The 13,949-nt window shown below is 37.6% G+C and overlaps 2 protein-coding genes across 4 annotated transcripts in view; one reads left to right on the top strand and one right to left on the bottom strand.

The window, feature by feature from the left end:
- si:dkeyp-50d11.2 (calpain-1 catalytic subunit) overlaps nt 1-7,882 on the bottom strand; it is a 17,972-nt gene extending 10,090 nt beyond the window's left edge. Inside the window, exons 1-4 of one of the 2 annotated variants that reach the window (XM_067424106.1) lie at nt 7,764-7,882; nt 1,660-1,911; nt 1,322-1,391; nt 1,023-1,141 (exon numbers count right to left, since the gene is read on the bottom strand). In XM_067424106.1, coding sequence (XP_067280207.1) covers nt 1,023-1,141; nt 1,322-1,391; nt 1,660-1,911 — 441 coding nt within the window. In that variant the 5' untranslated portion in view covers nt 7,764-7,882. Of the gene's footprint in view, nt 1-1,022; nt 1,142-1,321; nt 1,392-1,659; nt 1,912-2,275; nt 2,421-7,763 lie in introns of those variants that run through there. The other variant, XM_067424105.1, reaches the window with a different exon arrangement.
- pacs1a (phosphofurin acidic cluster sorting protein 1a) overlaps nt 7,210-13,949 on the top strand; it is a 31,670-nt gene continuing 24,930 nt past the window's right edge. Inside the window, exons 1-3 of one of the 2 annotated variants that reach the window (XM_067424103.1) lie at nt 7,210-7,975; nt 13,534-13,621; nt 13,715-13,804. In XM_067424103.1, the coding sequence (XP_067280204.1) occupies nt 7,800-7,975; nt 13,534-13,621; nt 13,715-13,804 (354 nt within the window). In that variant the 5' untranslated portion in view covers nt 7,210-7,799. The remainder of the gene's footprint in view (nt 7,976-13,533; nt 13,622-13,714; nt 13,805-13,949) is intronic. The other variant, XM_067424104.1, reaches the window with a different exon arrangement.

Below are 13,949 nucleotides of genomic sequence, written 5' to 3' on the forward strand. Positions count from 1 at the left end.
GCCCCCACAGTCACCAGATCTCAACCCAATAGAGAATCTTTAGGATGTGGTGGAACGGGAGCTTCGTGCCCTGGATGTGCATCCCACAAATCTCAATCAACTGCAAGAGGCTATCCTATCAATATGAGCCAACATTTCTAAAGAATGCTTTCAGCAACTTGTTGAATCAATGCCACGTAGAATTAAGGCAGTTCTGAAGGCGAAAGGGGGTCAAACACAGTATTAGTATGGTGTTCGTAATAATTATTTAGGTGAGTGTATATATATATATATATATATATATATATATATATATATATATATATATATATATATATATATGATAACTAGAATATGCAATAACATCTACAATTTGTGCATTTCTCTCCCTATGTAAGCATCAGTTCACTAGGTGCTGCTGGCTGTACTCCAAGTCTCCCTGCAACACTAATGCTCTGAACATTACAAGCATTCACTGAGCCTAAATGAGTGACTGAGCCTAAATGACTCCTGGCTGGAAAACAGAAGGGGAATTTGGCAGAGGAGAGCAAGAGATGTGGCCATTTCATTTTCTGGGTGAGGCTTGTATATATAGTCACTGCAGCAGACAGGGTGGGCTGAGTTTAGGGACTGCTGAGCTATGGAGAATCAAATGGAAGGGGAACAGATCAGTTTACACATTGCATTGGAAGGAAGGATATGTTTGGGATTTTTCACAAAACCAGGGCTTGGGAAATGTGTCAGAAGATTAACTAAAGGGTTCTAAATTTATTTACTTAAATAATGATAAAATATTATTTTTCTTGTGTGACTAAGTGGATAGATTAGCTTTATCTAAACAATGTCTCTCCTTTATAGGTAATTGCAAATTAAAATGAATTGTAATTAAAAGTGCGATCAAATATAATTATGATTTTACCATTATGTATGATTATACTCTATATGTACATGTATAATATATATATTTTTTATACAATTAAAATTACAAAATTAAAAATATAATATTAATCAAAAAATAAATAAAGCTTCAAATCTTCCAGTACCTGGAAGTGAAAGATTCCAGCATATTGCTGATGGAAGCTCTGGCCATGAGGCACCACCCGATGCAGCAAGGGTTCATTGAGGGTAAGGCACGCAATGGCTGCCAGCAGCCAACAATCTCCTGCAATCAATATAATGAACAGACTTTTTTTTTAAAGTATAGTGAAAAGATGGGAAACATGCTTCAGTACTGCTGCAGAAACATGATCACTGGCAGAAAAAAACATGCATTCATAGCATCCATGCCAAGTTTTAGAGTTCTACATTGATTTTGTTCTGTTTTAGTAGATGCTTGTTTTACCTAGAGCTCCTTGGCAGATGTCTGTGCGTGTGGCCCCATCTACGATAAAGTGTGGATCAGTGCAGAACTCCTGGAGTACACAGAGAAGACCTATGGGTCAGACAGGGCATAGACATGACTGAACATCTCTGCTGATGTTGATCAACCAGTTTTCTTTTTACGGTGTTAAAGTATTTTACACATAAAAAGTTATATAGAATATTAAAGCCCAGTGTGTGAGCCAAGAAATTGTATAATATATGTATAGTAATGTTTTTTACATATTAGGATTTTGATCTTTCTAAAGTTGAAAATATAAGCCCACACTACAGGCTCCCAGTGTATTCTTAGGTTCTCACCGTCGGCCTCATCCAGCGAACACCTTTGGTTTTGGCAGAGCCAGGGCCCAGCTCTTTGAATCCTAAAGAAGACTGCTGTGCTGGGAATGTTTCATCCTCAAACAGACATCCACTCTGAAGGCAGCGGTCACGTAAGTATTCAAAATCTTGACCCAAGAACTTCAGAGCCATATGGTTCTGACCAAATCCCTCATTTCGATTCCATTCACTCCTCAGACGAGCAGCAACTCCTGTGGCACAAATTTGCTCCATCTAAGAAAGAAGTGTCAGAGATGCTAAAAAATAAATAAATATCACTGCTTCATCACATCACATTAGGTCCAATTCAATATTCCTTATTTTACAACAAAGTCTAAATCCAACGTGTATTGCTTTGATCAATCATAGCAGCCACATTATTTATCTATATTTATTTATTAATATCATCATATCTACACTAAAATTACATTGTTTAGAAGCAGCTGTAACTTAATATGTTTTTCACCTCGAAATAGAAATCAGTGGAAGAAATCCTTCCACCCAAAATGTTTATATGGTTAGTGGTTAAATATAACACACAGAGCCTACAGTTTGTTGTTGCCAACCACTTATAAAGTAACAAATTATTGTACCATACCTTAAAAATGGCACTCTCCAAATCTTGTTATGACTGTCCTTTCAATGAAGTTCTGTTCAATTAACTTACACCATGTTAGGCTTGTCCCAGCATGTAAAGGCTGCTGTAAATACTGCAGTGTGCGGACTGCGCGCACGCGTGTAGTTCCCAAATGTTACTATTTACTATGAGACCTGCGGTTATATTCCTCTAGAGGGCGCAATGGGCTCAAAAAGTAGAATCTTCCATTGAGCTGCATTGATATTTTATCTATGTATACATTTTGTACATTATTATTTGTGACATAAAAAGGAAACTCGCCAGAAATAACCGCTGTAATCAATTTTCTAAAACTAAAATAAAACCCTGCAGGACAGCGGCCCTCCAGGACCGAATTTGGGGACCCCTGATTTGGAACGTTCCAAGGAAGTCTGCTTTCCTTGAAGATTTTCTTATTAAAGTGATAAAATATTGTGTTGCAAAAATTACTTATTTTTTCTGGTGTAAGTTTAACAGGTAAGTATGTTGAACCAAAAGATTTAAATGGAACTAATTTCTTGACAATGATATAGCCCACTGAATCATTCTCAGACTAAATGCTTACAACAGTGGAACCATTTGGGAGATAACTGTCAGGAGACTTATTTGTTAGCACAAAAGAGTACAGTGGTATAAGAGGATTTCCATTTCAATGTTTTTGTGAAAATGTAGCAAACGTAACACAGAAATTAAGAAACAATGCTTGTGACAAGGCCCCTGAAAGAATTCCTTTTTAAGCTTTCATTTAAGGATGAGTGATTTTATTGCCTAACAAAGAGAATGAGAAAAACCAAGCAGATCTCAGAGCTTGCAAAAGCGATGAAAAGAGTTGTTTAAGATGCAGCATGTAGCAGTGACATGTTGGAACTTCAATTAGCCATTTCCAAGGGTCATTTTTACAAAATATAGCTTTCTGGAAATCTATACTCTGGTCTCATGAGAGAACAAGTCAATCATTTTGGATCTAAAAAAATATGGTGTTGCTCCTCACAGTGAGTTCAGTGGTAAAGCTCTTATACAGGCTATATGTATGAGTGCTGAACATGTGAAGGAGTTGTGCTTCATTAATGCTTTCATGGAATTCACACACTCCTCATTCCCTGCATTGGTGGGCATTTGTTCAACATGACAATGCCGATATGAATTCTCCCGAGGTGAAAAACCTACTGTGGACACCATATTATCACTCTTGAGCACCTGTGAGAGATTCTGTAGAGAAGAGATGAGGAACACTACGCATTAAAGATCAGGGCATTTAAGGAGGTCCCCATCCAGGAGTTAAACAAGACAGATGTGATAATTTATCATAAGCTTGTACACTCTGTGCCAAGAAGGGTCAGAGCAGTATACTTAAAATGATGGAGGACATACTAAGTAGCCTACTAGAATATTATACATTTGTTGAATTATATCTAGAATGTACTCATTAATAGTTTATGACCCAAAACCAGTAGTGAAAAATGAAGACCAAGAGTCAGGAGAGCAATTGATTAAAGAACAATTTACTGAAGAATAGTTTGCAGTTTCATCAGCAGATGTCAGCTTCAAGTGTCACAAGGAGTTCGTAGGCCGCGCTCCCTCTCTCCCCATCTCGTCGCTCCGCCTATCGTACAGACAATTGTTCAGTATACTCAATTGTTGTATACTGTTTTCAAGGTCTATCCATGTCATTACTGCAAGGCGAATAATTCAGATTGGCTCAGAAAAATGCACAGTCATGATACATTTCCACACATTGTCAGTTTTCCCCAGTTCAGTAAAAACACTATTTAATAGCACACTTTAAAAACACTTTGAAGAGTGCAACTGGATAACTGTCAGAACTAACACAAAGAAGAGTACAAAGATACGTTGGAAGTTTACCTAGTATTGCTTTATAAATAAAAATGTACCAATGCCATTTTCTTCGTATAGTTAGTGATGTCCAACCAACCATCACATAAAGAATGCAATGATGCGTAAGGGATTTTGCATTTGTAATAAAGCGTAAAGAAGCATGGTAGACTGAATCAAGACTTCTTAGAATGGAGGAGACTGCATGCATGTATAATATATTCCCATAATCGATCTTTTTAGCATGAAATGTAAAATTAGATTTATTTCTAAAATAAAACCCAATTTTTACTTTGAGTTTTCTGATTAGATTAAAAATATGTACATTAAACAAAAGCTTATCGTCTATCCAAATGTCCAAGCATTTGTATGAAGATACCCTTTTAATATTTTTACCATCAGATGTATAGATGCTATGATGCTCAAGTACTTGTGAATGAGCCCTTGAAAAAATCATAAACTTTGTTTTCTGTGAGTTTAAAAACAATTTTAAGCTCTCAAAAGCACTCTGTAATGACTGAAATGCAATTTGAAGTTCTTGTACTGCCTGTGTTATGGATGGAGCAAGTGTATAAATAATAGTATCATCAGCATAAAAGTGTTTTTTGTTGTTGTTGTTGTTGTTGTTGCTTGAATGTCATTACATATACATTTCATAGAATATAGAAATGTATATAAAAAGAAAACAAAATAGGACTCAAAATAGACCCCTGGAGGACCCCTTTAGATATATTAAGAATATCAGATTTTTGACCCCCTACATGAACACACTTATTAACTACATTTTCCAGTTATGGACCTTTGGCATGGAATACTTTGCAAAAAGATTTAAAACTAGAGAAATTTGAGTCTATCTGTGAATTTAAAGGCATCATAAAGAAAGTGGTAATGAAGGCATGTGATTGTTTTTGTTGAGAGGATATGTATTACTATTTCTTTTCATTTTGTACATGTTGTATTTTAATATGTTGTCAATTTGAATGGCTGCTACCTTGGCCAGGTCTCTCTTGTAAAATAGATTTTAATCTCAATGAGACTTCCTGGTAAAATAAAGTAAATAAAAGTTAAGTAAATAAAAATAAATAATCTGATGCACGTCTCAATAGGTGTGTCACTTGTTGACGCTTTTACCCCGGAATTAGGCCCATAGCGGCCTTCCAGGTCTGGAGCAGGCGCCAGCTTGCCCAGAACAACAAGTCCACCCATCTCTTAGGATGCCCATTTTCAACACTGATCTGTAACACAGAATATTGTGCACATACAAAGATACACATCTCTCCAAGGTTGGAGCTGATAAAGCTCCAGTTATAACTGGAATGTTCCCCAAAACATACTGATAACATGTGCCTTCTCTCAGTGAGAGTACAGACAATAATACAATATTTTATCTCGCCTCTTTAGTGTTTCAGTAAAAGGAAATATAAGATATAATAAATTAAATGAAAGACAAATCCATATTTCATATCTGGAATCCATATAGTATACTATAATGAAAGATAGGCGTTTATTTTGCTTTAAAGGGATTGTTCACTTTAAAATGAAAATTATGTCATCCTTTACTCACCTTCAAGTTGTTTCAAACCTGTATGAATTTCTTTCTTCAGCTGAACACAAGGGAAGATATTTTGAAGAATGTCAGTAACCAAACAGTTAACTGGAGCCATTGACTTCCATAGTAGGAAAAAAAAATACTAAGTCAATGGCTCCAGTTAACTGTTTGGTTAACTCGAGGGTGAGTAAAGGATGACAGAATTTTCATTTTAAGGTGCACCTTTAACTTGTAAAGTAGCCCATACAAACACCAATGGAGAATATTTAAATGCATCAAATAAAATGTTGACTTCTATCCTTATTATATAATTTAAATAAATTCATATTCTCACATAAATTCATATTCTCACACACACATTTTTAATTTGTAAAAATGTGAAATGTCAGAGAGCAAAATATCTAGAAAATCACATATATCATAGGTCCACTTATTCATCATAGGTTCACTTCAACTATGAGAGACATACATATATATAACATTTATTCCAGGGAACCAGAGTGCTACCAGGCATTTTATGATTCTACACATGTACTGTGTTGTATAATTTAAATCTTCAACTGGGTATAAAATGACTACCAGTTTGGAATAAATTGTTACATAATGACCAAAAGAGGGCAGCAAAGAGCTGTAATAATAATAAAGTGACTGTGTGTGTGTGTGTGTGTGTGTGTGTGTGTGTGTGTGTGTGTGTGTGTGTGTGTGTGTGTGTGTGTGTGTGTGTGTGTGTGTGTGTGTGTGTGTGTGTGTGTGTGTGTGTGAGAGAGAGAGAGAGAGAGAGAGAGAGAGAGAGAGAGAGAGAGAGAGAGAGAGAGAGAGAGAGAGAGAGAGAGAGAGAGAGAGAGAGAGAGAGAGAGAGAGAGAGAGAGAGAGAGAGAGAGAGAGAGATCCTGTCCTTTGATGGAAAGTTATTGGATTTTCTCCAGAGCTAGATATTTTGTGCCAACAACAGCAGCCTACATGTGTTTGTTTGGGGATTCTGGTAATTGATTACAGTGTAGGCTTTAAGAGAGATCAGAACAGAAGATGTATTTTACATGCTTATACTCTATACTATTTGGATTTTGCTTGTCATGCATCCAAAATTCCTATAAAGATATGTATTAGTAGTGGGAATGTGGAAGTGTTTTGCACTAGTAGATGTTAGTAAAAGCACAGTCCTTAAATCCAGGACAGTCTTGAAATAGAGCAGACATTATAACCTTTAGGGAATATGTGTATTCAGCTTCAGCTTTATCCGAAAAGATTAAAATGTAGAAAATAAGGAACTCTGGGCTCTTTTTGATTAATCCTTGGCAGTCTGCATGTTTCAGGACTTGATGTCATGAAACTTTACTTTTCTCTGGCTCCAATCTGTCAGGGAGAGAGATAAACTACAAATGGTGCCAGTGTGGGTGGCTGCAGTGTTTTAGGAGCTGCCACTACCATAATAGATTCAAGTGGGTTGCAGTTAAAATAGATAGAAATACAGCAAGAGAGAGTATGCTTATGATTATTATGGCTTAATATTTTCTGTAATTTCTTAAACATTTAAGAGGTTTAATTTTCACAAGTGGCCAAAATGTCAGTCTGACCAGTCTTACGGTCAGGGAATTATCTAAGACCAGCAAACCATCATGGTTTACAGGTAGTGGTAAACGGAAATTAAGCATTTTCCAGACACTATACGTCTAATGGAAAAGTAGACAATTGACTATTGTGCTAATGACAGCAGGTGCTAGTGACTTTTACAAAAGATATAAAACAAGTTATGTTTATGTTTCTTATTATAAACACTGCTTTAATAGTAGGGAACCTAGCTCTACAAGCTCAAGAGACGTGTTCGCTTTTGTTCCAGCAGTACGTGCGTCTTTAACGAGAGGCGTTGCTTTACTAGCCTATATGTTTTTTAAAGAAGATATTTCCGCTTCCTGCTGATGTTTTAACGCTCAATTGATCAAGCCGCAGGACTGACCGGAGCAGCAATTGACTGTGTGAAGTCTCCAATGAATCCTAAGCGGAGGCGGGAACGTTAAGAGGCTTGTGCCATGAAAGTGTCATCATCATCATTTAAAAAGACTATAGGCACGAGCGAGTGTCAAAACTGACCGAGTCCGGTGGCAGCACAGATCCAGAGACTTCAGCATGTCGGAGCGTGGAGGGCTTCAGCAGCAGCAGCAGCAGCAGCAGCTGCGAGCGGGAACTCCGTCTCCCCACCTGCAGCCTCTCAGGACGGTCACGATTTCTTCGGGTCGCCCGGTTCAGATGAACCTGTTCGCGACATGGGAGATTGACAGCTCCTCTCCCAGCTGTGTGCCCAGGTATGACGCTTCTGTGCTTTTTTGTACAGCCACCGAAAGAGCTACTTTGTATCAGAGTAAATAGTTAATCCCGATCACGCTGCTGGAGATCACATGAAACATTCTTACTTTAGACAAGAGCTTTCAACCTTTAGGCTACACACCCAGAGAGTGCAAAGCCGTTTGAACATTTATGTATCCTATTTTTGTTGTAGAGTTGGCCTATTTTTAAATTACGAGTAATTCGTTAAGTTCACTTGTAAATGTGTCATTAGATAAAAGTGTTTAGTGCCTACAAAGGCTATATTTATAGTCACTATAGTAGCTGCTACTCATTTATTAGATAGCCTACTAGTAGGCTAATCATTTTCTCCTAGTCATTCCAGTAATGTCTAGTTTTTAGTTTATATTTAAAAAAGGTGTATTACTTAAAACGTAAGCCCCCAGTTTCACAGACAAGGTTTATGCTTGTTTGAGCTGTTTTAACAGAAAGCAACTTGCACTGACATATCTTAACATTTGTCACTTCCATTGTTTTGTCTTAAGATGCACACCAGTAACGTATGTTTTTTTTTCTTTCTAAAACATGTTTATAAAAGCTACTTAAATGTCCTAATTCAACAAAGTCCTAACTCTGGCTCTGAAACCAGGCTAAGTAGCTATGGCTTTGATAACACTCATTAAGTCACTTTTGAGAAAAAGAATCTGCGAAGTAAATAAATGTAAATCTAGTTGATTATGAATTCTACACATGCAGTGAAATAGTTTTTAATTGATTGAAATGTCATGATATATAGGCTATATAATGAACCCCTTGAGGGCCCCTAAACCCCTTTCTTTATAAACAGTTGACACTTAGCTGATAACTGACTGCTAATCTTTTCGCACCATGTTCTTCCTGTTATAACCCGCTAGTCATGTTCATGTGGAGCCATCATTTAATTTGTAAAAATGTGCACTCTAAAAAATGCTGGGTTAAAAACAACCCAAGTTGGGTTGAAAATGCACTAACCCAACAATTGGGTTGTTTTAACCCAATGGTTGAGTTGTTCTTACCCAGCAATCGGGTTGTCTTAAGCAACATTTAACCCAACCACTGGGTTAAAACAACTCAACCATTGGGTTAAAACAACTCAATTGTTGGGTTAGTGCATTTTCAACCCAACTTGGGTTGTTTTTAACCCAGCATTTTTTAGAGTGTGAAATGTCATTAGAGATTGTTTCCACAGTTCAAAAAGACACACACACACACACACACACACACACACACACTCACACACACTCACACACACTCACACACACACACACACACACACACACACACACACACACACACACACACACACACACACACACACACACACACAGGGCCCCTGCCCCTAAACCTACCCATCACAGGAAACATTCTGCATGTTTACTTTCTCAAAAAAAAAAAACTCCTTCTGTGTGATTTATAAGATGTTTTCCTCATGGGGACCTAAAAATGTCCCCACAAGGATTTCGGATATTGAAATCTTTGTGGGGACATTTTGTCCCCATAACATAGGGATTAGCAGGCCACACACACACACACACTTTATGGGGACTTTCCAGATGCGTAATGGTTTTTATACTGTACAAACCGTATTTTCTATCCCCTTACACTGCCCCTGCCCCTAAACCTACCCATCACAGAAAACATTCTGCATTTGTACTTTCTCAAAAAAAACTCCCCCTGTATAGTTTATTAGATGTTTTTCTCATGGGGACTAAAAATGTCCCCACAAAGACAAGGATTTCGGATATTGCCATCTTTGTGGGGAATTTGTCCCCATAATGTAGGGTTTACACACCCCCCCCCCCCCCCCCCCCCAGACCCTCTCCTGTAAAATGGTTGCATATGTCGTTAACTATTCACCAATATTCAGCCTCATTACTTTGAAGGGATTGTGATATAGAAATGTAGAGAATGGGTTTGTTCATGCAGGGAGTGAATAAAAAATGTCTGTGATGATGATGCAAAGAGGCTTACAGTAAGAGTGGCCAACAGAGAAGAAAAGCAGAATCGGAGTGACACACACAGAATAAAGAGTATTACTCAAATACGAAGACCCTTTTTAATCTTTATCTTTTCTTTGACACTGCCTCCATAATGCTTTCAAAGGCTTGTAAAAGTCTTTTAGGCATTACGTTTCTTGCTTTACACTTACCATTTAAATATGTAAGAACCCTAAATGGATGTTGTAGCATATTGTGCCATTAGAATGTTGCAGAAGATCACTGAAAGGTGAGATGTGTTTCCGATTCTCTCCTCCTCTCCCAATTTCATTACCTTTGTGCTCTAGAGTTACACTCTAATGCACAGGGACAGACTAAGTGAATTAGACCCGTTCAATATAGCTCACTTTGAAGAGAGGACTGGGTTCAAGCTGCTATTATGTATTAATGTATTTTCTTGATGTTGCTTTTAGGCAATGCAAGGGCATTGAATATCTGCCATCTGTAACTTAGAAATAAAACCAGATTGTAAGTGAAGATATATTGGATATTACTGAATTCAAATATATAGGCCTACAGCTTTGTAAAAAATTAAGAGCCACTGCAATATTAGCAGTTTCTCTGGATTTAACATTTATATGTTTGTGTTTGAACATATAAATGTTAAATCCAGAAAATACTGATTTCTTTCAAATTTCAAGTAAAACATTGTCATATTAGAGCATTTATTCGCCGAAAATGACAATTGACAATTATTCAGAACTTGAATAATGCAAAGAAAATATGTTTTAATACATTTTTAAACAACGCCCATGCGCGTGAACCCTCTGTGACCCCTCTCTCTGATTTTTACGTGGTTTTCCGCTTCATGGCTGAGAAGCTGCTGTTCCTAAACGCCTCTACTATCCAATAATACCACTTATTGTTGACTGCGGAAAAACTAGCAGGGAATGAAATTTTATTACCTGACTTATTGAAAAAAATGGCATCCGATCACTGTACCTCACTTGAAGTCGCTTAACTCTTAAGAATCACTCGTCTTTTTTTGCCCTTTTTTTCAAAAATGTTTTTAAATGCAGACTGCATGGCTAGTTGCTTGATTTTATACACTTGTGGCCATGGGTCTGATTGAAACCTAAATTCAATAATATCTATTTTTTGTCCACATAGTGTTTACTGAATGAGCTGAGAGCCTGAATGCTGTGTCACTCTGACATTTATCCCCTGAATTGAATATCACCAATGCGCAGTGTTTTTGACTTCGGGCCAAAAACATCACAGCACACCTTGTGGAGATGTATTAGAGGACAACCCAGTTTTTGGGACATTGCATTCCTTGTCTGTTACAAAATAGAGTTTACTTCAGATGTTCTGTGTTATGTGGAGTGGATAAATTAACTTAGAAATGATTTTCTTTCCACCATCCATTGGTAGCTGTCCTTAGATCACTAGCAGGATTTTGAATCTTCAGTCATGTTGGTTTTCTGTACATGTATTTTATAGATTGATTGTTAATTCTTTTGCATGGGAGTATTTGCCATCATTTACTCACCCTCATGTTAATCCAAACATGTATACTGGTAGTTTTCTGTGAAGTACCTCAAGCTCAAAAAGGAACTAAAGGGTATACAGGGAGTGCAGAATTATTAGGCAAATGAGTATTTTGACCACATCATCCTCGTTATGCATGTTGTCTTACTCCAAGCTGTATAGGCTGGAAAGCCTACTACCAATTAAGCATATTAGGTGATGTGCATCTCTGTAATGAGAAGGGGTGTGGTCTAATGACATCAACACCCTATATCAGGTGTGCATAATTATTAGGCAACTTCCTTTCCTTTGGCAAAATGGGTCAAAAGAAGGACTTGACAGGCTCAGAAAAGTCAAAAATAGTGAGATATATTGCAGAGGGATGCAGCAGTCTTAAAATAGCCACGCTTCTGAAGCGTGATCATCGAACAATCAAGTGTTTCATTCAAAATAGTCAACAGGGTCGCAAGAAGCGTGTGGAAAAACCAAGGCGCAAAATAACTGCCCGTGTACTGAGAAAAGTCAAGCGTGCAGCTGCCAAGATGCCACTTGCCAGCAGTTTGGCCATATTTCAGAGCTGCAACATCACTGGAGTGCCCAAAAGCACAAGGTGTGCAATACTCAGAGACATGGCCAAGGTAAGAAAGGTAGAAAGTCAACCACCACTGAACAAGACACACAAGCTGAAACGTCAAGACTGGGCCAAGAAATATCTCAAGACTGATTTTTCTAAGGTTTTCTGGACTGATGAAATGAGAGTGAGTCTTGATGGGCCAGATGGATGGGCCCGTGGCTGGATTGGTAAAGGGCAGAGAGCTCCAGTCCGACTCAGACGCCAGCAAGGTGGAGGTGGAGTACTGGTTTGGGCTGGTATCATCAAAGATGAGCTTGTGGGGCCTCTTTGGGTTGAGGATGGAGTCAAGCTCAACTCCCAGTCCTACTGCCAGTTTCTGGAAGACACCTTCTTCAAGCAGTGGTACAGGAAGAAGTCTGCATCCTTAAAGAAAAACATGATTTTCATGCAGGACAATGCTCCATCACACGCGTCCAAGTACTCCACAGCGTGGCTGGCAAGAAAGGGTATAAAAGAAGAAAATCTAATGATATGGCCTCCTTGTTCACCTGATCTGAACCCCATTGAGAAACTGTGGTCCATCATCAAATGTGTGATTTACAAGGAGGGAAAACAGTACACCTCTCTGAACAGTGTCTGGGAGGCTGTGGTTGCTGCTGCACGCAATGTTGATGGTGAACAGATCAAAACACTGACAGAATCCATGGATGGCAGGCTTTTGAGTGTCCTTGCAAAGAAAGGTGGCTATATTGGTCACTGATTTGTTTTTGTTTGGTTTTTGAATGTCAGAAATGTATATTTGTGAATGTTGAGATGTTATATTGGTTTCACTGGTAAAAATAAATAATTGAAATGGGTATAAATTTGTTTTTTGTTAAGTTGCCTAATAATTATGCACAGTAATAGTCACCTGCACACACAGATATCCCCCTAAAATAGCTAAAACTAAAAACTAAAACTTCCAAAAATATTCAGCTTTGATATTAATGAGTTTTTTGTGTTCATTGAGAACATGGTTGTTGTTCAGTAATAAAATTAATCCTCAAAAATACAACTTGCCTAATAATTCTGCACTCACTGTATTTTCGAGTTAGACAGACACTATGGAAAAAAGAACTGTGTGAAAATAACAATATAAAAATCTCCTGTTATGTTCCACAGAAAAAACAACAGCAGCAGCATACGGGTTTGGAACAAGTTGAGGGCGAGTAAATATTGTTCCCTTTTATACGAGGAGAAGGCACATTTTGATGTGTAATTGTGAGAGAGTGACATATTAAAAACCATCTTGGCAATTTTCACTCAATACAAAAGGTCACAATTGTTGTGTAGAATTTTAGGTGAAATGTCAGCCAAAATTGCATCTGGGATTTGATGCCAAAATGTCAACTCTGTATGGTAAACTTGATAAGCCAGCTTGGGGACAGATTATTCATTCAGCTGCCATAGCAACTTGCCCTCAGAACAATGTGTGCATCTCTCTTGTTTTCTCTTTTAGACTTCTCAGTCTAACTCTTAAAAAATTAGTAATTTTGAAGGAGCTGGACAGGGATCTCACATCGGTCGTCATTGCAGTTAAACTTCAGGTAAAAACTTTTTTTTTTCTTTTTTTTTCTGGTTTGCAAAAATCTGTGCTTAATCTATGTTTAGGTAACTAATGATTGTAAATATCTCTTTAGGGCTCAAAACGCATTTTGCGGTCAAATGAAATCATGTTATCTTCTGCTGGCCTTACAGAGACTGATCTTCAACTGACCTTCTCTCTTCAGGTCAGCTGTGTTTGAGTGCATTTTGGATGAGATTAGTACTAAAATGAAATTTGCAAATGCAATATTAAGGTTTTGTTTTGATTAAATGTATCAGAAGTCCTTAAGTTCCCTTCTGTTTTAATGAATTTGATACAATTAGATAAAT

Source organism: Pseudorasbora parva, chromosome 18, assembly GCF_024679245.1.
Source record: "Pseudorasbora parva isolate DD20220531a chromosome 18, ASM2467924v1, whole genome shotgun sequence".
Taxonomy (NCBI): domain Eukaryota; kingdom Metazoa; phylum Chordata; class Actinopteri; order Cypriniformes; family Gobionidae; genus Pseudorasbora; species Pseudorasbora parva.